Here is a 22,681-nt window from a genome sequence, read left to right on the forward strand (position 1 = left end):
CCTGCTACCTTCAGTGATCTGTGGACATACACTCCAAGGTCCCTCACCTCCTCTATACCTCTCAGTTTCCTCCCATTTATTGTGTATTCCTTTGCCTTGTTTGATCTCCCAAATGCATCATCTTACACTTCTCCGGGTTAAATTCCATTTGCTACTTTTCTGCCCATCTGACCAGTATATATGTTGCTGCAGTCTGCAGCTATCCTCCTGACTATCAGCCATGCGGCCAATTTGTTTGTCGTCTGCAAACTTCTTGATCATTCCCCTACATTTATGTCCAAATCGTTAATATATACCACAAAAAGCAGGGAACCTATTACTGAGCCCTGCAGAACCCCACAGCAAGCAGCCTTCCAACTGCAAAAACACCTGTCAACAATTACACTTTGTGTCATACCACTGAACCAATTTTGTATCCAGCTTGCTACATTCCCTTGGATCCCATGGGATTTTTTTTTTTTAAAAACCAGTCTGCCTTCTGGGACCTTGTCAAAAGCCTTGTTAAAATCCAAGACCACATCAACTGCACTACCCTTATCAACCATGTTACTTCCTCAAAAAAAATTCAATCAAGTTAGTCAGACATGACCTTCACTGAACAAATTCGTGCTGACTATCCCTGATTTATCTGTGACTTTCTAAGTGATAGCTTATCCTGTCCTGCAGAATTGATTCCAATAATTTGCCCACTACGAGGTTAGACTAACTGGCCTATAATTATTCAATCTATCCCTCACTCCCTTTTTAAACAAAGGTACAACATTCGCAGACCTCCAATCCTCCGGCACCACCACTTTCCTGAGCTGATGACCCATGTGCAAATGGGCATGGGGACAGAGTATTAATCCAGAGATTATTACCCGCAATGTCCTGCTTTTCAATTCATCTCCCAATCCCTGACACTCCCATTGCAGGACCTCTTCCCTAATCTTTGTTATGTTGTTGGTTCTGACATGGACCATGGCAACTACATCCTTCCCCCTTCCCTAATGTATGTAACCTGAATGTTTAGAACAACTTGTATTCATATAACAACTCTAATATAATAAAATGCCCAAAGGCGCTTCACAGGAGCATTATAAAACAAAAATTGGACACTGAGCCGCATAAGAAAATATTAGGGCAGATGACCAAAAGCTTGGTCAAAGAGGCAGGTTTAAGGAGCATCTTAAAGAAGGAAGGAGAGATAAAGAGGAGGAGAGGTTTAGAGAGGGGATTCCAGAGTTTAGGGCCTAGGCAGCTGAAGGCACAGTCACCAATAATGGAGCAATTAAAATCAGGGATGCTCAGGAGGCCAGAATTAGAGTTTTTAAAAAAAATCTGTTCATGGAATGTGGGCATTGCTGGCGAGGCCAGCATTTTTTGCCCATCCCCAATTGCCCTCGAGAAGGTGGTGGTGAGCCGCCTTCTTTAACTACTGCAGGTACACCCACAGTGCTGTTAAGGAGGGAGTTCCAGGATTTTGACCCAGTGAAAGTGAAGGACGGTGACACAGTTCCAAGTCAGGATGGTGTGTGACTTGAAACGGAACTTGCAGGTGGTGGTGTTCCCATGTGCCTGCTGCCCTTGTTCTTCTAAAGGGTGAGGGTTTGGAAGGTGCTGTTTAAAGAGCCTTGACGAGTTACTGCAATGCATCTTGTAGATAGACATTCACGGAGAAGACACGGAGGGCGGAGTTCCAGACCGGTAAGTATAAAAAACGTACCTTGGGGATTCGCGGCCTACATTCATCGAGAAGACTCGGACAGCGGAGTTCCAGACCGGTAAGTATAAAAAAAAAACTTACCTCTGGTAAAAAAAACTGAAAAGTGACGTCACAAGAAAGCTGTGACCTGATTGGCTGGTAGGGACTTTGTACTGAATTTGAAAATAAAACATTGGTAAAAATTGATTAAAACCCTAATTAACTAATTAATAAGTAGAGTAACTAAACCAGAGGGAGGAGATTACTGTATTTAGTGAGTATTTAATATTTATAGTAGGAATCTAGCACTAGGGACCATATAGTTAATTGTAACAATTTAGTAAGGATTTAATTTTTGTTTTTCTTTGGCCTCCTTATCTCGAGAGACAATGGGTAAGCGCCTGGAGGTGGTCAGTGGTGTGTGGAGCAGCGCCTGGAGTGGCTATAAAGGCCAATTCTAGAGTGACAGGCTCTTCCACAGGTGCTGCAGAAAAATTTGTTTGTCGGGGCTGTTACACAGTTGGCTCTCCCCTTGCGCCTCTGTCTTTTTTCCTGTCAACTGCAAAGTCTCTTCGACTCGCCACACTTTAACCCCGCCTTTATGGCTGTCCACCAGCTCTGGGGAACGCTGGCAACTGACTCCCACGACTTGTGATCAATGTCACAGGACTTCATGTCGTGTTTGCAGACGTCTTTAAAGTGGAGACACGGACAGCCGATGGGTCTAATACCAGTGGCGAGCTCGCTGTACAATGTGTCTTTGGGGATCCTGCCATCTTCCATGCGGCTCACATGGCCAAGCCATCTCAAGCGCCGCTGACTCAGTAGTGTGTGTATAAGCTGGGGATGTTGGGCCCCCTCGAGGACTTCTGTGTTGGAGATACGGTCCTGCCACCTGATGCCAAGTATTCTCCGGAGGCAGCGAAGATGGAATGAATTCAGACGTCGCTCTTGGCTGACATACGTTGTCCAGGCCTCGCTGCCAAGGAGCAAGGTACTGAGGACACAGGCTTGATACACTCGGACTTTTGTGTTCCGTGTCAATGCGCCATTTTCCCACACTCTCTTGGCCAGTCTGGACATAGCAGTGGAAGCCTTTCCCATGTGCTTGTTGATTTCAGCATCTAGAGACAGGTTACTGGTGATAGTTGAGCCTAGGTAGGTGAACTCTTGAACCACTTCCAGAGCATGGTCGCCAATATTGATGGATGGAGCATTTCTGACGTCCTGCCCCATGATGTTCGTTTTCTTGAGGCTGATGGTTAGGCCAAATTCATTGCAGACAGCCGCAAACCTGTCGATGAGGCTATGCAGGCACTCTTCAGTGTGAGGATTTAATAAGTATTTATTTTATATTAATTAACTAATTAGTGCTAGAAATATCAGTTAGAGGGGTGAAGTGCTTCACCTGTGAGATGTGGGAGGTCCGTGACGCTTCCAGCGTTCCGGACGACTACACCTGCAGGATGTGTACCCAGTTGCAGCTCCTCACAGACCGCATGAATCGGTTGGAGCAGCAACTGGATGCACTTAGGAGTATGCAGGTGGCAGAAAGTGTCATAGACAGGAGTTTTAGAGAAGTGGTTAGACCCAAGGTGCAGGCAGATAGATGGGTGACCGCTAGAAGGGGCAGGCAGTCAGTGCAGGAAGCCCCTGTGGCTATCCCCCTCTCTAACAAGTATACCATTTTGGATACTGTTGGGGGGGATGGCCTATCAGGGGAAAACAGCAGCAGCCAGAGCCGTGGCACCACGGCTGGCACTGTTGTTCAGCAGGGAGGGACAAAGCGCAGAAGAGCAATAGTTATAGGGGGCTCTATAGTCAGGGGCACAGATAGGCGCTTCTGTGGACTTGAAAGAGACTCCAGGATGGTATGTTGCCTCCCTGGTGCCAGGGTCAAGGATGTCTCTGAACGGACAGGGGGCATTCTGAAGGGGGAGGGTGAACAGCCAGAGGTTGTGGTACACATCGGTATCAACGACATAGGCAGGAAGAGTGCTGAGCTCCTGCAGGGGGAGTTTAGGGAGTTAGGTAGAAAGTTAAAAAACAGGACCTCTAGGGTTGTAATCTCGGGATTACTCCCTGTGCCATGTGCCAGTGAGGCTAGAAATAGGAAGATAGTGCAGCTAAACACATGGCTGAACAGCTGGTGTAGAAGGGAGGGTTTCAGATATCTGGACCATTGGGATCTCTTCAGTGACAGATGGGACCTGTACAAGAAGGACGGGTTGCATCTAAACTGGAGGGGCACAAATATCCTGGCTGCGAGGTTTGCTAGTGTCACTCGGGAGGGTTTAAACTAGTGTGGCAGGGGGATGGGAACCAGAGCAGTAGGACAGCTAGTGAAGTAAATGAGGAGGACATAGTAAATAAGGCCAGTAGGACTAAGAGGAAGAGCAGGCAGGGAGATGTTGCGGAGCACAGCAGGACTGGTGGTCTGAAGTGCATTTGTTTCGATGCAAGAAGTATAACAGGTAAGGCAGATGAATTTAGAGCTTGGATTAGTACTTGGAACTATGATGTTGTTGCTATTACAGAGACTTGGTTGTTTGAGGGAAGGACAGGATTGGCAGCTAAATGTTCCAGGATTTAGAAGCTTCAGGCGGGATAGAGGGGGATGTAAAAGGGGTGGGGGAGTTGCATTACTGGTTAAGGAGAATATCACAGCTGTACTGTGGGAGGACACCTCGGAGGGGTCATGCAGCGAGGCAATATGGGTGGAGCTCAGGAATAGGAAGGGTGCAGTCACGATGTTGAGGGTTTACTACAGGCCTCCCAATAGCCAGCGGGAGGTAGAGAAGCAGATATGTAGACAGATTTTGGAAAGATCTAAAGGTAACAGTGTTGTAGTGGTGGGTGATTTTAACTTCCCCTATATTGACTGGGACTCACTTAGTGCTAGGGGCTTGGATGGGACAGAATTTGTAAGGAGCATCCAGGAGGGCTTCTTGAAACAATACGTAGATAGTCCAACTAGGGATGGGGCCGTACTGGACCTGGTATTGGGGAATGAGCCCGGCCAGGTGGTCGAAGTTTCAGTAGGGGAGCATTTCAGGAACAGTGACCATAATTCCATAAGTTTTAAGGTACTTGTGGATAAGGAAAAGAGTAGTCCTCGGGTGAAGGTGCTAAATTGGGGGAAGGCTAATTATAACAATATTAGGCAGGAACAGAAGAATTTAGATTGGGGGCGGCTGTTTGAGGGTAAATCAACATCTGACATGTGGGAGTCTTTCAAACGTCAGTTGATTAGAATCCAGGACCAGCATGTTCCTGTGAGGAAGAAGGATAAGTTTGGCAAGTTTCGGGAACCTTGGATAACGCGGGATATAAATCCCTTGAGGAATATAAAGACAGTAGGAAGGAACTTAAGCAAGGAGTCAGGAGGGCTAAAAGGGGTTATGAGAAGTCATTGGCAAACAGGATTAAGGAAAATCCCAAGGCTTTTTATAAGTATATAAAGAGCAAGAGGAAAGGGTTGGCCCACTCAAGGACAGAGAAGGGAATTTATGTGTGGAGCCAGAGGAAATGGGCGAGGTGTAAATGGGTACTTTGCATCAATATTCACCAAGGAGAAGGACTTGGTGGATGATGAGTCTCGGGAAGGGAATGTAGAAAGTCTCAGTCATCTCATTATCAAAAAGGAGGAGGTGTTGGGTGTCTTGCAAAGCATTAATGTAGATAAGTCCCCAGGGCCTGATGGGATCTACCCCAGAATACTGAGGGAAGCAAGGGAAGAAATTGCTGGGGCCTTGACAGAAATCTTTGCATCCTCATTGGCTACAGGTGAGGTCCCAGAGGACTGGAGAATAGCCAATGTTGTTCCTTTGTTTAAGAAGGGTAGCAAGGATAATCCAGGAAATTCTAGGCTGGTGAGCCTTACGTCAGTGGTAGGGAAATTATTAGAGAGGATTCTTCGGAACAGGATTTACTCCCATTTGGAAACAAATGGACTTATTAGCGAGAGGCAGCATGGTTTTGTGAAGGGGAGGTCGTGTCTCACTAATTTGATTCAGTTTTTTGAGGAGGTGACGAAGATGATTGATGAAGGAAGGGCAGCGGATGTTATCTATATGGACTTCAGTAAAGCCTTTGACAAGGTCCCTCATTGCAGACAGATACAAAAGGTGAAGTCACATGGGATCAGAGGGGAGCTGGCAAGATGGATACAGAACTGGCTCGGTCATAGAAGACAGAGGGTAGCAGTGGAAGGGTGCTTTTCTGAATGGAGGGATGTGACTAGTGGTGTTCCACAGGGATCAGTGCTGGGACCTTTGCTCTTTGTAGTATATATAAATGATTTGGAGGAAAATGTAGCTGGTCTGATTAGTAAGTTTGCGGACGACACAAAGGTTGGTGGAGTTGCTGATAGTGTTGAAGATTGTCAGAGGATACAGCAGGATATAGATCGGTTGGAGACTTGGGCGGAGAAATGGCAGATGGAGTTTAATCCGGACAAATGTGAGGTAATGCATTTTGGAAGGTCTAATGCAGGTGGGAAGTATACAGTAAATGGCAGAACCCTTAGGAGTATTGACAGGCAGAGAGATCTGGGCGTACAGGTCCACAGGTCACTGAAAGTGGCAATGCAGGTGGATAAAGGTAGTCAAGAAGGCATACGGCATGCTTGCCTTCATCGGTCGGGGCATAGAGTATAAAAATAGCCAAGTCATGCTGCAGCTGTACAGAACTTTAGTTAGGCCACACTTAAAATATTGCGTGCAACTCTGGTCGCCACACTACCAGAAGGACGTGGAAGCTTTGGAGAGGGTACAGAAGAGGTTTACCAGGATGTTGCCTGGTCTGGAGGGCATTAGCTAAGAGGAGAGGTTGGATAAACTCGGATTGTTTTCACTGGAACGACGGAGATGGAGGGGCGACATGATAGAGGTTTACAAAGTTATGAGTGGCATGGACAGAGTGGATAGTCAGAAGCTTTTACCCAGGGTGGAAGAGTCAGTTACTAGGGGACATAGGTTTAAGGTGAGAGGGGCAAAGTTTAGAGGGGATGTGCGAGGCAAGTTCTTTACACAGAGGGTGGTGAGTGCCTGGAACTTGTTGCCGGGGGAGGTGGTGGAAGCAGGTACCATAGAGACGTTTAAGAGGCACCTTGACAAATTTATGAATAGGATGGGAATAGAGGGATACAGTCCCCGGAAGTGCAGAAGGTTTTTGTTTAGGCAGGCATCAAGATCAGCGCAGGCTTGGAGGGCCGAATGGCCTGTTCCTGTGCTGTACTGTTCTTTGTTGCCAATATCTCCTTGGTGGAGGAAGTGAAATTTTAAAAGTGGTGGATGGGGTGCCAATCAAGCAGGTTGCTTTGTCCTGGATGGTGTCAAGCTTCTTGAGTGTTGTGGGAACTGCACCCATCCAGGCAAGTGGGGAGTATTCCATCACACTCCTGACTTGTGCCTTGTACATGGTGGACAGGCTTTGGCAGTCAGGAGGTGAGTTGCTCGCTGCAGAGTTTCCAGCCTTCCCAGATCCTTACATTGCTGGTCTAGTTAAGTTTCCGGTCAATGGTAACCCCAGGATGTTGAGTTATTTATGATCTTAAACACTAAACCACTTCTTTTCTGAAGGCATTGGATCATGCTGGAGTATGGCTTTGTAGGTAATATCACTCATCTAAGTAACCACTCTTCATTTGTGAATCCTTGTGGCAAGTGCCAGATTATTCAGCTGTTTAGCCATCACAATTGAGCCCTAGCCTGCCATTACACAATGCGCCGCAGGTAACTGGATAGAAATTAAGAGTAGCACCCCTGATCCATGCATGCTGAAAATCAACAGCAGCAACCTTACTGCTTCTCAGGCCAACATCAGCTAACTTTCTAACCTGTACGGCTTAACTCCATACTCTGCAGTGCACTTAGTAATTCAGCCAATGGTGGAACTAGTCCCTCTTTAATACAATTTATCCCTTGTAGCTTAAGTCAGTATGCTCCAAGACTTGAATTAGTTAGGTTACAGTCTGACTTCACCAATCTGGCAGAAATTTAACATTGAATGCACTTATTCTGGAATTAATTGTCTGCATAGCCTTTGACATTCAGATTACGATTGCTCTTCTTTACACTTAATTGCAATGTGAAGAAAATAAGGAGAGAAAGAAAGAGGAGGGGAAAAGGGAAGGAGTGGCGGGCCAAGAGCATGCACATGTGAAAAGCAGTGTGACAGAGAATCAATAAATGGCAGAATTTTAAACAAGAAAAGCCAGTGAGCCAGTTCAGCTCTTTCTTTGTGGGCATGAACAGTCCACTCAGAACCAATGGGCTGCACAAATTCTTGAATAGTGATTTTAAAAAAAATTGTAATAAGTTTGATTCATAGCTAATTAGCCAAAGAATATTTTCCCTACACTTTTTAGGCTGTGTTTAGAAAAAAGAAATCGAAGCTACAAACGGTCTTTTTGAAAAAGATTTACCGAGCACTGGGATTCCTACATTTTGTAAAAGAACCTAGTTGAGTGGAAAGCTATTTGGAGAAGTTATATACAGTAAAAATCAAAAGAAGGAAACAGATCCAGTGGAGATACTGAGGCACAGACTAGCAGAAACAGAAGCATGTGATAAAAATAACTGACCCATAGTGGACCTATTGAGGCATGCACAAGAATGATGAACAATATTAAATACACTGTTTGTTCTGGTTAATAATGTTAGAGAGAAAAAAACTCTCACTGTACAAATCTGTAAGGAACTTAATAATTAATAGACTAGGACTTGCCCAGTGTACAGAAATGAACCAAAATTAGTTTTTTTTAATTCATTCATGGGATGTGGGCGACGCTGGCCAGGCCAGCATTTATTGCCCACCCCTAATTGCCCTTGAGAAGGTGCTGGTGAGCTGCCTTCTTGAACCGCTGCAGTCCATTTGGGGTAGGTATGCCCACAGTGCTGTTAGGAAGGGAGTTCCAAGATTTTGACCCAGCGACAGTGAAGGAACGGCGATATAGTTCCAAGTCAGGATGGTGTGTCACTTGGAGGGGAACTTGCAGGTGGTGGTGTTCCCATGTATTTGCTGACCTTGTCCTTCTAGGTGGTAGAGGTCGCAGGTTTGGAAGGTGCTGTCTAAGGAGCCTTAGTGCATTGCTGCAGTGCATCTTGTAGATGGTACACACTGCTGCCACTGTGCGTCGGTGGTGGAGGGAGTGAATGTTTGTGGATGGGGTGCCAATCAAGCGGGCTGCTTTGTCCTGGATGGTGTCGAGCTTCTTGAGTGCTGTTGGAGCTGCACCCATCCAGGCAAGTGGAGAGTATTCCATCACACACCTGACTTGTGCTTTGTAGATGGTGGACAGGCTTTGGGGAGTCAGGAGGTGAGTTACTTGCCTCAGGATTCCTAGCCTCTGACCTGCTCTTGTAGCCACAGTATTTATATGGCTACTCCAGTTCAATTTCTGGTCAATGGTAACCCCTAGGGCGTTGATAGTGGGGGATTCAGTGATGGTAATGCCGTTGAATGTAAAGGGGAGATGGTTAGATTCTCTCTTGTTGGAGATGGTCATTGCCTGGCACTTGTGTGACGTGAATATTACTTGCCACTTATCAGCCCAAGCCTGGATATTGTCCAGGTCTTGCTGCATTTCTACACGGACTGCTTCAGTATCTGAGGAGTCACGAATGGTGCTGAACATTGTGCAATCATCAGCGAACAGCCCCACTTCTGACCTTATGATTGAAGGAAGGTCATTGATGAAGCAGCTGAAGATGGTTGGGCCTAGGACACTACCCTGAGGAACTCCTGCAGTGATGTCCTGGAGCTCAGATGATTGACCTCCAACAATCACAACCATCTTCCTTTGCGCTAGGTATGACTCCAGCCAGCGGAGGGATTCCCCCCCGATTCCCATTGACCTCAGTTTTGCTAGGGCTCCTTGATGCCATCCTCGGTCAAATGCTGCCTTGATGTCAAGGGCAGTCACTCTCACCTCACCTCTTGAGTTCAGCCCTTTTGTCCATGTTTGAACCAAGGCTGTAATGAAGTCAGGAGCTGAGTGGCCCTGGCGGAACGCAAACTGAGCGTCACCGAGCAGGTTATTGCTAAGCAAGTGCTGCTTGATGGCACTGTTGATGACACCTTCCATCACTTTACTGATGATAGAGAGAAGCCTGATGGGGCGGTAATTGGCCGGGTTGGATCTGTCCTGCTTTTTGTGGACAAGACAGACCTGGGCAATTTTCCACATTGCATGGTAGGTGCCAGTGTTGTAGCTGTACTGGAACAGCTTGGCTCGGGGCGCGGCAAGTTCTGGAGCACAGGTCTTCAGTACTATTGCCGGAATACTGTCAGGGCCCATAGCTTTTGCAGTATCCAGTGCCTTCAGTCGTTTCTTGATATCACGCGGAGTGAATCGAATTGGCTGAAATCTGGCATCTGTGATGCTGGGGACTTCAGGAGGAAGCAGAGATGGATTATCAACTCGGCACTTCTGGCTGAAGATTGTTTCAAATGCTTCAGCCTTATCTTTCGCACTGATGTGCTGGGCTCCCCCATCATTGAGGAAGGGGATATTTGTGGAGCCACCTCCTCCAGTTAGTTGTTTAATTGTCCACCACCATTCACGGCTGGATGTGGCAGGACTGCAGAGCTTAGATCTGATACGTTGGTTATGGGATCGCTTAGCTCTCTCTATCGCATGCTGCTTACGCAGTTTGGCACACAGATAGTCCTGTGTTGTAGCTTCACCAGGTTGACACCTCATTTTGAGGTATGCTTGGTGCTGCTTCTGGCATGCCCTCCTGCACTCTTCATTGAACCAGGGTTGGTCTCCTGGCTTGATGGTAATGGTAGAGTGGGTGATATGCCGGGCTGTGAGGTTACAGATTGTGGTTGAGTGCAATTCTGCTGTTGCTGATGGCCCACAGCACCTCATGGATGCCCAGTTTTGCATTGCTAGATCTGTTCGAAATCTATCCCATTTAGCACGGTGATAGTGCCACACAACACGATGGACGGTATCCTCAATGTGAAGGCGGGACTTAGTCTCCACAAGGACTGTGCGGTGGTCACTCCTACCAATACAGTCATGGATAGAAGCATCTGCAGCAGGCAGATTGGTGAGGACAAGGTCAAATATGTTTTTCTCTCGTGTTGGTTCCCCCACCACCTGCCGCAGACCCAGTCTAGCAGCTATGTCCTTTAGGACTCGGCCAGTTCGGTCAGTAGTGGTGCTACCAAGCCACTCTTGGTGACAGACATTGAAGTCCCCCACCCAGAATACATTGCGCCCTTGCCACCCTCAGTACTTCCTCCAAGTGGTGTTCAACATGGAGGAGTACTGAGTCATCACTGTGGGAGGGTGGTAGGTGGTAATCTGTTGGAGGTTACCTTGCCCATGTTTGACCTGATGCCATGAGACTTCATGGGGTCCGGAGTCGATGTTGAGGACTCCCAGGGCAACTCCCTCCCTACTGTATACCACTGTGTCACCACCTCTGCTGGGTCTGTCCTGCCGATGGGACAGGACATACCCAGGGATAGTGATTGCAGTGTCTGGGACATTGTCAGGTATGATTCCGTGAGTATGACTATGTCAGGCTGTTGCTTGACTAGTCTGTGGGACAGCTCTCCCAACTTTGGCACGAGCCCCCAGATGTTAGTAAGGAGGACTTTGCAGGGTCGACAGGGCTGGGTTTGCCGTTGTCGTTTCTGGTGCCTAGGTCAATGCCGGGTGGTCCGTCCGCTTTCATTCCTTTTTATTAACTTCGTAGCGGTTAGGTACAACTGAGTGGCTTGCTAGGCCATTTCAGAGGGCATTTAAGAGTTAACCACATTGCTGTGGGTCTGGAGTCACATGTGGGCCAGACTAGGTAAGGGCAGCAGATTTCCTTCCCTGAAAGACATTAGTGAACCAGATGGGTTTTTACAACAATCGACAATGTTTTCATGGCCATCATTAGACTAGCTTTTAATTCCAGATTTATTAATTAAATTCAAATTCCACCTTCTGCTGTGGTGGGATTTGAACCTATGTCCCCAGAGAAATACCCTGGGTCTCTGGGTTACTAGTCCAGTGATAATACCACTACACCACCGTCTACCCAAAGTATTGTCTACAAGTTTCGGATCATGAGTAAGTGGTTTAAATCACAACAGGATAAGTTAATGGGCAAGTTTGCCTTTTATTTCTCATTAGGTTTCTCCCATCGTCAGAAACCAATTCAATATTCCCAAACTTTGGCTGCTTTATTGGGCCTGGAATGAAAGGCTCCACTGCATCATCTGAGCTACTGAAATAAAATTTAACAAATTCAACCCATCTGAGACTTGATTAGTAGAATTGTAGTAAAAATACATAATATAAACAAAAATGTTATATAATTGAATTAAAATGGCTTCATGCAGACTAAAACAAAAAGCTTGTTAAAGACCCCATAGAGAATAACAAAACCATAGCAACTTGCAGAGCCTGGTTTCAGGCCAAATGAAGTTTTGTTTTATAATAAAAGCAAAATACTGCAGATGCTAGAAATCTGAAGTAAAAACAAGAAATGCTGGAAACACTCAGCAGGTCCGGCAGTATCTGTGGACAGAGAAGCAACGTTAACGTTTCAGGTCAGTGACCTTTCATCAGATTTGTTTTACCTTGGCTACATGAAAGATACTAAAAGAAAACAAATGGAATGCCAAAAAATTCTGCCTATTATTGGCAAGCAACTGCCCCTGCAGTTTAGTTTAAAATTAGAAAAGGACCATTACAAAAAAACCTAGTGATGTGAGGTGCAACTTTCTCACTGCTCTCCTACCTTTGTACTTTCTACCTGAAAGCAGGTTTACAGATTACTTCTGGACTGAGAGAAAGCCACGTACACAACCGTGCCCATCAAAATAATTAGAGGACCTTTAAATTTCTAGTATATAATGACTGTATTCTTTAAAAAGTCATTATGCCTGAGGTTTCTTTAGTGAAGAATGAATTAAATGACTGAATAGAAGAATAAAATAGCACATAAAAAATTCATTCGATCCACTGAATCTGTTTCAGTTCTTTTGAAGAGCAACCGAGTTACCTCCTCCACTCTTTGGGCTGAATTTTAACAAGCACTCGACGCTGTGATCTGTGGCGGGGGGTGGGGGAGGGGAGGCCTGAAAATGGCTCCAGATGAGGCCCCGGCATGGACGTCAACGCCAGCTGGTCTCGGCCCAATTCTCCCTGCGGTGGCGAGGCTCTGTGGCGGCAAACCCCACCAACCCCCGACCCCCTCCTGCCCCCGGCTGGGGCCACAATTTAAATATGCAAATGATAACATTAATACATTTAAATACACTTACCTCCAATCTTGAGGGCCCACCGCAATCTTCGGTGTTGCGGCCAGCACTCCTGCACCTTCCGATCCCTGACCAGGGAAACATGGCGCCACACTGGTGGGGAGGGGGGGGAGGAGGTAAGTTTGTCAGTGTGGGGGGGGGGGGGGTGGGGGGGGTGGGAACGGGGTCAAATAAATGTAATGAATGTAGGGGATGGTGAGAAGGGTTGAACCTTAAACTTTCTACAGTTTGGGGGGAGATCAGATGTAAAAGCTAAGTGTTTTGGAGGGGGAAGGGCAAATAGTTCTAATAATCGCTAGTGGGGGGGTGGGAAAGAGGCGCAAGAATTTTATTTATTTAATTTTCGGGGATCTTTCTTTACAAATTTCAATATGCTCGCAGGACTGGCTGCCCTTTAAAAATAGCACCAGCACCTGCGCATAGGCAGCTGGTGCCACTGCCAGCGACGGACAGCCTGTCCCCTCCATGAGATTGGGGGCGGGGCAGACCGCCCCAGCTATTTAAATGAGCCGCCGCGCTTAAGATCAAGGTTTGCAGCGGGCTTTTGAAATCCAGCCCTTCACCTGTATCTCTGCAGTTTTTTTCTCCTTCAAGTATTTATCCAATTCCCTTTTGAAAGCTACTATTGAATCAATTTCCAACACCTTATCGGGCAGTGCATTCCAAATCCTAACCAGTTGTGTAAAAAAGCTTTTCCTCATGTTGCTTCTTGTTCTTTTGTCAATCAGCTGGTACCCTCTGGTTATTGACCCTTTAGCTATTGGAATCAGTTTCTCAATTTCTCTATCTAAACCCATCATGATTTTAAACACCTATTAAATCAAATTAAATCATGTGGAGATAACAAGGTATTTCCCAAAATTAAAGAATAAAATCACTTTTTGCCTTCTGTCCCGACAACATCTTAAAATGGAAAGCAGATCTGTTACGCAACCTACCGTCTCATAAAAGTCGACTTGCTGCTGTAGGTAGTGTTGCATTACAGAATTGTAATCATAAATCCGATTACTGTGGAAGTGATTCATTTCAGCTGTAATGAAATTATGAGGCCTGAATTTAATAACTTTATACAAATTATCTTTATTCACTAACAAACACAAAATAAAATATGGCATAACCTAGTAAAATATTCTCAATTTTCTACACTAATCTTTTTTTAATATATACCCACCTTTTCCCCTTTCAGATTTCTCCCTATTCCAGGAGGACAGGACACCCTAGGCTGTGAAGGGATATGGAGCAGAAGTGGGTAAATGGAAGAAAGGTACAGATTACCCATAATCTAACAGAATGGTGGAACAGGTTTAAGGGACTGAATGCCCTATTCCTGTTCCTGCGTTGGTTCCCTGTCAATGCTCAGCAACCAAGAGGAAGGTAGCTTCTGCACATCAGGCCTACTCAGATTTATTTACTTTCACTTCCCCGTGAGAGAGCCCTGTGCTGCCACGTCAGGCTCCATCTTGTGGTCTAAGAGCGGGTGAAATTATCAGAACAATAGCACAACAGATTATCAGACATTCCTGGAACTACAGTGTTTTAGCTATCTTTTAATATGCTTTTTAATGCTGTTCAAGTTTTGGGATTAGTATTTAGGGCAGAGAATGCTTATCTGCACTAAATTTTCCTTTAGGAGAGGGAATACATTAGAGTAAAAAAAAACCTTTCCCCTCCATCCCACAGTACCGATCCTCTTAAGTTAGTTTATTGATGCCAGACATGAAGTTTAATTCACTGATTGTCTTATGTCGCCAAATGAAAGTCAAAGTCAAGCAACTCATCAGTTTCACACTTCAGAATAAAAAATAAGCTTAAATGCAAAAATATGAATCGAGACTTCTTTTTCATTTGTGCCTATTTCTTGGAGCCATATGCTAACATTAGGGTGCTCAACCATTCTAGGATGACCAGGTGTTTCTCGAATCAAGGGTACCTCTCCGAGCCCTGCTTCCCGGGAGATCAGTTATTTAAATTTTCCACCGCAGAGTGGCAAATCCCTTGCTCAGTCCGACCAATACAGGAAGCCAGGACTTTGTGGAGCATAGTCCGGAGGGAACTGGACAGTCAGGAAGCAGGAGGCTTGGGAATCCATTCGGGAAGTCTCTGAACTCATGAATGCTATGAAATGGGATGGGCTCTCGAGTTGGGGCGGGTGTGGGGGGGAAGAGAAGAAAACTGGGTATCAAGGGGGGATGGGAAATGGCGGCTTGAGAGACTGGGCACCTGGGGGAGAGAATGAGACTGGGAATTGGGGAAGAGATAGGGGATTAGGGGATGGGAAGTCATGGGAGAGAAGGGGACTAGTATTCGGGGGATTGGGGCTCAAGCAAGGGAGAGGGAGAAATGGTTGGTCAGCAATTCCCATACAGCCAGAAACAGCAGCAACAGTAAGGTAGTAAGTGGAAGCAGCAACGAGAGGAGCAGCCAATAAAGGGGTGAGTGAAACCAATGGATCTTACTGTGGGTAAATAGTGAAAGATTATTTCCATGAATGGAAAACAAAGATTCTCATTGGAAAGAAGGAGAAAAGGTTTTGAGCTAAGGGCTATAACAGCATGGGATACTTCACCACATGTGATTATTAAGGTAGAGACTAAAACTTCATTTCAAAAGGTCTTCATTTCAAAGGGAATAGGAGATATATTGAAAAGGAGGAAAATAAAAGGATGCGGGGGGGGGGTCATAAAGTCAATTACACAGCACAGAAACAGGCCCTTCAGCCCATCGTGTCCGTGCCAGCCATCAAGCACCCATCTATTCTAATCCCATTTTCCAGCACTTGGCCCATAGCCTTGTATGCTATGGGGTTTCAAGTGCTCATCTAGATACTTCTTAAATGTTGTGAGGGTTCCTGCCTCTACCGCCCCTTCTGGCAGTGCGTTCCATACTCCAACCACCCTCTGGGTGAAAAAGTTTTTCCTCAAATCCCCTCTAAACCTCCTGCCCCTTACCTTAAACCCATGCCCCCTGGTTACTGACACCTCCACTAAGAGAAAAAGTTTCTTCCTATCTATGCCCCTCATAATTTTGTATTACGGTGTGGCAACAGGGTGTGAGGTTACAGGAGAGCGCACAGCACTGGGGCATGAATGAGGCCTCGTGTGCTATAATTTCTATAATTCAATGAAACCTTTCCTTTATTGAATCACAGATTAGGGAGTAGTTTAGAAATGTTTGTCCTGTGCTGAGTTTAGGGCAATGTGCCCTGTGAGAAGTGCCCCAAACACATCTTGGTTTGATTTGATGTGTGAAGTCCAAGTATTATTAACATTACCAGTTAAATATACAGAGATATTTTACTAATCTTGGTTATGAGGAAAATCTGTGTGCTACCACTTTTCTATCAGTGCAATTTCAGTGATTTACCATTAGCCACTGGAAGAATCCCACATTTGGTTTCCCTTCTGTGAATCAATCCCCACCTATGGTTTCCCCTCCTCCCTGCCCTCAGTTTCCATTTTTCACCTGCTCATAGGCATCCTTTTGGTTCTTTGAGCTTCTTGCACAATGGCTGCTAGCGTGAAACCACAAGGAAAAACACTCAGCTACAGGGGATCCCACCGTTATAATGTAAACGCAGTGACATTTGTAGCGGTTATGTAGTCAGAATGACATGAGCAAACCTCCAAGAATGCCTCCAACCAGAGTTGGCAATCGTAACTAAGAATGGCCAAGATTGGCAGATGCCAAATTTCCACCAGTACCATTATGAAGCAACTGTGAAAGCATCAGTGTTAACTGCCTTTCCAAACTGTACTTCCCCCTCATAAGAAAAATTGTAAGCATACATGAATTTAAAATATACCAAGTCATTGCTTCTTTTTACATTTTGCTTCCATACCTACCTTGAAATGTGTAGGACATTGTTCCAATACGATTAACCATGGTGTTCTTTTCCTGTGGTGTTACTTTATTCAAAGCAACCAACTTGTCACCTTCTTTAGCTTTCTCTATAGCTCCCTATTGTAAAGTAATGGCACTATACATAAATTCATAATAATCAATATAAAAAACTATTAAAATCTCAAGAACATAATTTCTCTTGGAACAACCTGAAAACTATTCTTTTCAGAGTTCCAGTTAATAAGATTATCACTGACTAAAATTCTGCATTGGCTGTTTACCAACACAGGATCTCTGCACAAAAAGTAGAACCCCATTTTCAAAGAAAAAGTGGAGCTATATTTCCTACCAGAAAATTATACTGGGAATACAAACAAGGGTGTCTCATTCACATTCATGACATTTAGCCTTTAAGTTGTTCCTCCATTAAATACCAGTTACTTGCTGGGTACACAGGGTACACATTACTTCCAGAATTGGCTGCCACTATCAGTAGATGAATATTGTAGCAGAATGTAAGATATGGGAGATAAATTCACTTACACGTTCCACATATTTACATTTCTTACAATTAGAGTGCTGTATTGAGCACAACAAACTTGTTCTGGTCACAGATTCAACTATAGTGGCCCCATTAACCACACTTCTGTTACCTGCCATCCTTATAACAAGAGGAGATTTCACAGGGCAAAGCCTTGCGAAAGACAACACCATTTTTAATATTTATATTTGTCATTTTTTTCCTATTTAGAAGCATAGAATCACACAGGATAGAGGGAGGCCATTCAGCCTAGCATTCCTCTTTGAAAAAGCTATACAATTAGTCCCACTTCCCTGTTCTTTCTGCGTATGCCACAACTTTTTCCTTAACACGTATTTTCAGTTATTACTGAATCTACTTGCACCACACTTTTAGGCAGTGCATTCCAGATCGTAACCAACTGCTGCAAAACTTTTTTTTCCCTCATTCTGCCTCTTTTTTTTTGCCAATTACTTTACTGTGACCTTTGGCGACCAACCCTTCGCCACTGGAAACAGTTTCTCCTTATTTACTCCATCAAAACCTTCAAGACTTTGAACACTTATTGAGTCTCTCCATAACATTTGCCTCTAAGGCAAATGCCACCAGTTTTTCTAGTCTCTCCATATAACTGACGTCTTTCATGCCTAATACCATTCTAATAAGTCTTCTCTTTACTTTATGGCTTTAACCTCCTTCCAAAAGTATGATGCTCAGAACTGGAAATATTGCAGTTGGGAGCCTAACCAGGATCTTATAAAAGCTTAAGCTAACTTCCTTGCTTCTGTTCGACATCCCTCTATTTATAAAATCAAGCATCCCATATGCTTGTCCTGCCACCCTCAAAGACTTTTGTACGTAGAGCACAGGTCTGTCTGTTCCTGCTCTTCCTTTAAAATTGCACTATACATATTGCCTCCACTCATTGGGCTGAATCTTCTGTGCCCACCGCCAAAGGCAGCAGCGGGTGAAAGAAAATTGTGGCCCACCTCTGCAGGCTGTATGTCGCTCATTTAAATAGCTGGGGCAGGTCACCCCCGGCCCCCCGATCATGTGGAGGGGGCCGGCTGTCCGTCCCTGGCAATGGCCTGTGCGCAGGCACTGGCGCCATTTTTAAAGGGCTGTCAGCCCTACTGGGAAATTTAAATACTTAAAGATAAAGTAAATAAAAATAATGACATTTCTTCTGCTCCTCTCCCACCAAATAACAATTATTTGCCCTCTCCCCCACCCCCAAAAGCACTTACCTAGTCCATCTGACCTTCCCCCCACCCCCACCCCCCCACAAACTGCATAAACTTTAAACTCCAACCCTTCCCACCATCCCCTACACCCATGATGTTACTTTGACTCCATTCTCCCCCCTCCCACACTGATAAACCTACTTCCTCCTCCCTCTCCACCAGTGTGGCGCTTCATTTCCCTGGACAGGGATCCGAAGACACAGGAGTGCTGGCCACTGGGCCGAATATCGCAGCGGGACATCAGGCGGCAGTGTAAGTATAATTTATTCATTCATTTTAATTTTTTAAAACATTCAGATGGGCATCCCGTCGCCGAGCGGTGGGGCAGGGGTCCACCATGAGGCCTCACTGCTGCCGGTAATATAAGGCCGAGCCCTCCTGGCGTCAGGGTGTGATGCGGCCCTCTCCCAGAGGCATCTTCAGGTCCCCCCCCCATCCTGCCATGGACCCCGATGCCTGGGGAGAACGAAATCCAGCCCATTCTTCCCACCTAACTTAATAATTTCACCATTCTTGCTACTAAATGTCATCTGTCATGTGTCTTCCCATTTAACCAGTCTATGTCCTCCTGAAGTTAATCGCTATCCTCCTTAGTGTTTACTACATTTGATTTTGGTGTTACCTACAAACTTTGAAATTATGCCCTGTACACACAAGTCCAGTCATTAGTATGCATCAACAAGAGCAGCGGTTCCAGCACAGATGCTGGGGAGGCTCACCACTAAGCACTCTCCTCTAGTCTGAAAAACAACCACTCAAGGCTACTCTCAGTTTTCTGTCACTTAGCCAATTTTGTATCCTCACTGCCACTGTCCCTTTTATTCCCTGGGCTTCAATTTTGCTAACAATACGTGGCACTTTTCAAACACCTTTTGAAAGTCCATATATACATCAACTGCACTACCTTGATCAACCTTCTGTTACCTCAAAGAATTCCATCAAGTTAGTCAAACACAATTTGCTTTTAACAGATTTGTGCTGGCTATCATTGGTTAACCCATATTTTCCAAAGTACCAATTAATTTTGTCCTAATTATTGTCTCTAAAATCATCTTCACCACTGGCCTGTAATTGCCATGTTTATTTCTACCTCCTTTTTTTGAACAGGATGTAATATTTGTAATCCTCCAGTACCACTCCCATATCGAAGAATTGGAAGAATGTGGCCAGAGCCTCTGTAATTTCTACCCTTACTTCCCTTGTAGGCCTGACGCCTGCAGCCACTACTTTTTGTACCTTTACATTTTTACATTTTACTTCTGCTTTGCTTTTGATTTAAAAAAAAACCTGTATTAAATTTTAAAAGGTTACTTTGTGAACATTGATTTAAAACTAAGTGTGATTGTGCTCTGATTAAGTCAAGTAATTAATCAATTATGTAATCAATGATAATCAGTAGTAATATTAACTGTGAACTTGTTTTTCCCAAGAACCCCTTCATGTTGTTTTCATGCTGGTCAAAGCAGGCCATGTTCGCAGCTGTTATTTTGCCTAAACTACTGTTTTGCTTTTTAAACAAATAACAGTTATTTCCTATTGTTTAAACAGGAGTCAGTTCTCACGGTATTCGATGACCCTTGAATGATAATCCAGGACAATGGATAGCCTTGCACTTGGGGTGGTCAACTCTGGTGTGCAGTCAGGAGATGGAGTTCAATTGATGGACATTATAACCTAATTGATGGCAGGTGAGAGACACCATCAAAGGATGTGTGAACGGCCTGGGTAGCTTCCTAGTGCCTGTACTCATGGTTGCCAGACTCTTATTTTGAGAAAGTCTGATTGAGGCCTCGGAAAGCTGGAATGGAGCCAGAAATTGGACTTTACGGGGGTACAGCATCTAATGTTCAGGGCTGCAGCCAGAGTGGACTAGTCAACCACTGAAGACTATGGAGGAAGGGATGTTGACGGAGTGACTGACCAGAGAGTCCAGCCCCATGCAAGGTTCTCCAGTGACTTGGTAATGTACGTACCAAGGGAGAACGGTACCATTTTAGGGAGCTGTCTTGAACAGACTAATTTGCAATTATAGCAGTTGTGCTATAAGCTTGTTGTCTTTCTATACTCTTTTTCCTACTTTTTCATAAAGTTATCTTTCCTTCCTATTTTTATTAATAATTGTTTAATAATTACTAAATAAAATTGCCATTTTAACACATTTGGTGTTGAGTCACTCATTCCTGTTGCATCCAGAGTATGGCTCCGAACCTAAGTGCAACTCTGCAAGGGACTCTTGCATTATACCCTCAGCAACCTAAGATACATCTTACCTGGACTGGGTGACTTTTCTACTTTGAGTACTTTTAAGTACATCCTGTTTATCTGTTTTTATCCTATCTACTGTGTCCTCCTTTAAAGCTACATTGGCAGAATCCCCTTCTCAAGAGAAAACAGATGCAAAGTACTCATTTCAGTACCCCAGCAATACCCTTTGGTTTCACAAGATGAACTTTTTTGTCCCTAATTAGCCCCACCCTTCCTTTCACTACCATTTTACTAATTATGTGTTTATAAAAAGACTTTAGGGTACCTTTTATGTTAGCTGCAAATCTAGTCTCATATACCCTCTCTTTGCCCTCTTATTCCTTTTTTTTTTTAAGATCGCCTATGTTCAGCTTGGTTCTCTACTGTATTATGAACCTTACAATTGTCATAGGTCTCCCTTTTCTGCCTCATTTTAACTTCTGTATCTTTAATCATCCAGGGAACTCGAGCTTTGGATGTCCTTCCTTTCTCCCTCATAGTAACGAGTCTAGTCTGTACCCAAACTATACTGTCTGAAGGCCTTCCATTGCTCATTTGCTGTTTTACTGACAAATCTTTAATTCTCCTCCACCTGGGCCTATTCCTTTTTCAACTCACTGAAATTAGCCCTCTTCCAGTTGAATATTCTCACATTTGATTTTTCCTTACCCTTATCCTTTTCCATAACTACCCTAAAGCTAATGATAGCGTGAAAATTGTTTCCCAAATGCTCTCCCACTGAAACATGCTCCGCTTGTCCTATTGCAGTGTACAGAATTAGATCCAGCACTGCTTCCTTCCTCATTGGGGTTGACACACACTGATCAAAGTTCTCTTGTACTGTTACAACCAAAGTAGAGGAATGCACTGTTCTTTCTAGTTCCACTTCTCCACAGGTCACAACATATATTTAAATTTCCAGTATATGTTTGCAAACAAGGCCTTCAAGTCCTTTCAATGACCCCAGTGAAAAACACATCCACGGAATCCTTTTCAGTTTTCTCAAATAAAACACAAGTCCTCAAAATTTAACAAAAAAAGGAAGTTCTTTCGTAACAGTACGCATTTTAAGATTCATCCCCCTTTTTGTCCTTTGCACTTTTATTTTCCCATGCTATATTAGGAGATTTGGGGGTGGGCCATTTTCAATAGCCCCCAAAAATGGGCACGGGAATTGTGTTTCGCAATTAACCTGCACCCATTGATTGCAATGCAGTCAGCACATTAACTTTGTGCTGTCTGCTCAGTTCAATGATTTCACTTCTGTCCCCCACTAGTCACACTTTTCATTCAGTGAACACATCAGCAGGGGAGTGGCTAGCACCATTTCAAAAGTTAGCTTGTACTGCTTAAAGCTTGTCTGCACCTCTTAAAGGGGAAGTGCACTGTGGCTGGAGCAGGTAAAGGCAGTCATGCAGGAAGTGAATCTGACCTGGGAAACAGTGAAGAATGGCATAGCATGGAGGACATTGGGCTCCAAGGTTTTTAGACATTGCAATAGAGACCTCAGTGGAGGAGGTGGAAAGGACGAGAGATATCCTATATCCACAGGGAGCCAGACACATGCTCAGAAAGCAGTGGGAGCAGAAAGCCATGGAGATCAATGCCAGAAAAATAGCCTAGAGGACATGGATGCAGTGTTGCAGAAGTTCAGTGACCTCACGTTAGTGGTCAAGGTCAGTAAATGCATCTTCAAATGTCATATCCCATCAACTGCACCATTAGCCTCAGCCAATGCTCAATTCACCATATCCCCCATAACTCAACTACCAAAAACCTTGACCAGAAATCTCATCTGACATTCATATGTTCCACTGCACCCTCACATTTAGCACTGCTGCAAGCCTCACACTCACATCTCCCAGGATGCACACA

At 44.7% G+C, this 22,681-nt stretch overlaps 1 protein-coding gene across 3 annotated transcripts in view; it reads right to left on the reverse strand.

Moving 5' to 3' along the window:
• snx9b (sorting nexin 9b) overlaps window positions 1-22,681 on the reverse strand; it is a 307,428-nt gene that overhangs the window by 4,680 nt on the left and 280,067 nt on the right. For all 3 annotated transcript variants that reach the window (XM_068044778.1, XM_068044777.1, XM_068044776.1), the window contains 2 exons: window positions 16,801-16,915; window positions 13,897-13,988 (listed from right to left, as the gene is read on the reverse strand). In XM_068044778.1, the coding sequence (XP_067900879.1) occupies window positions 13,897-13,988; window positions 16,801-16,915 (207 nt within the window). The remainder of the gene's footprint in view (window positions 1-13,896; window positions 13,989-16,800; window positions 16,916-22,681) is intronic.

The sequence above is a fragment of the Heterodontus francisci genome, chromosome 13 (assembly GCF_036365525.1).
Source record: "Heterodontus francisci isolate sHetFra1 chromosome 13, sHetFra1.hap1, whole genome shotgun sequence".
Taxonomy (NCBI): domain Eukaryota; kingdom Metazoa; phylum Chordata; class Chondrichthyes; order Heterodontiformes; family Heterodontidae; genus Heterodontus; species Heterodontus francisci.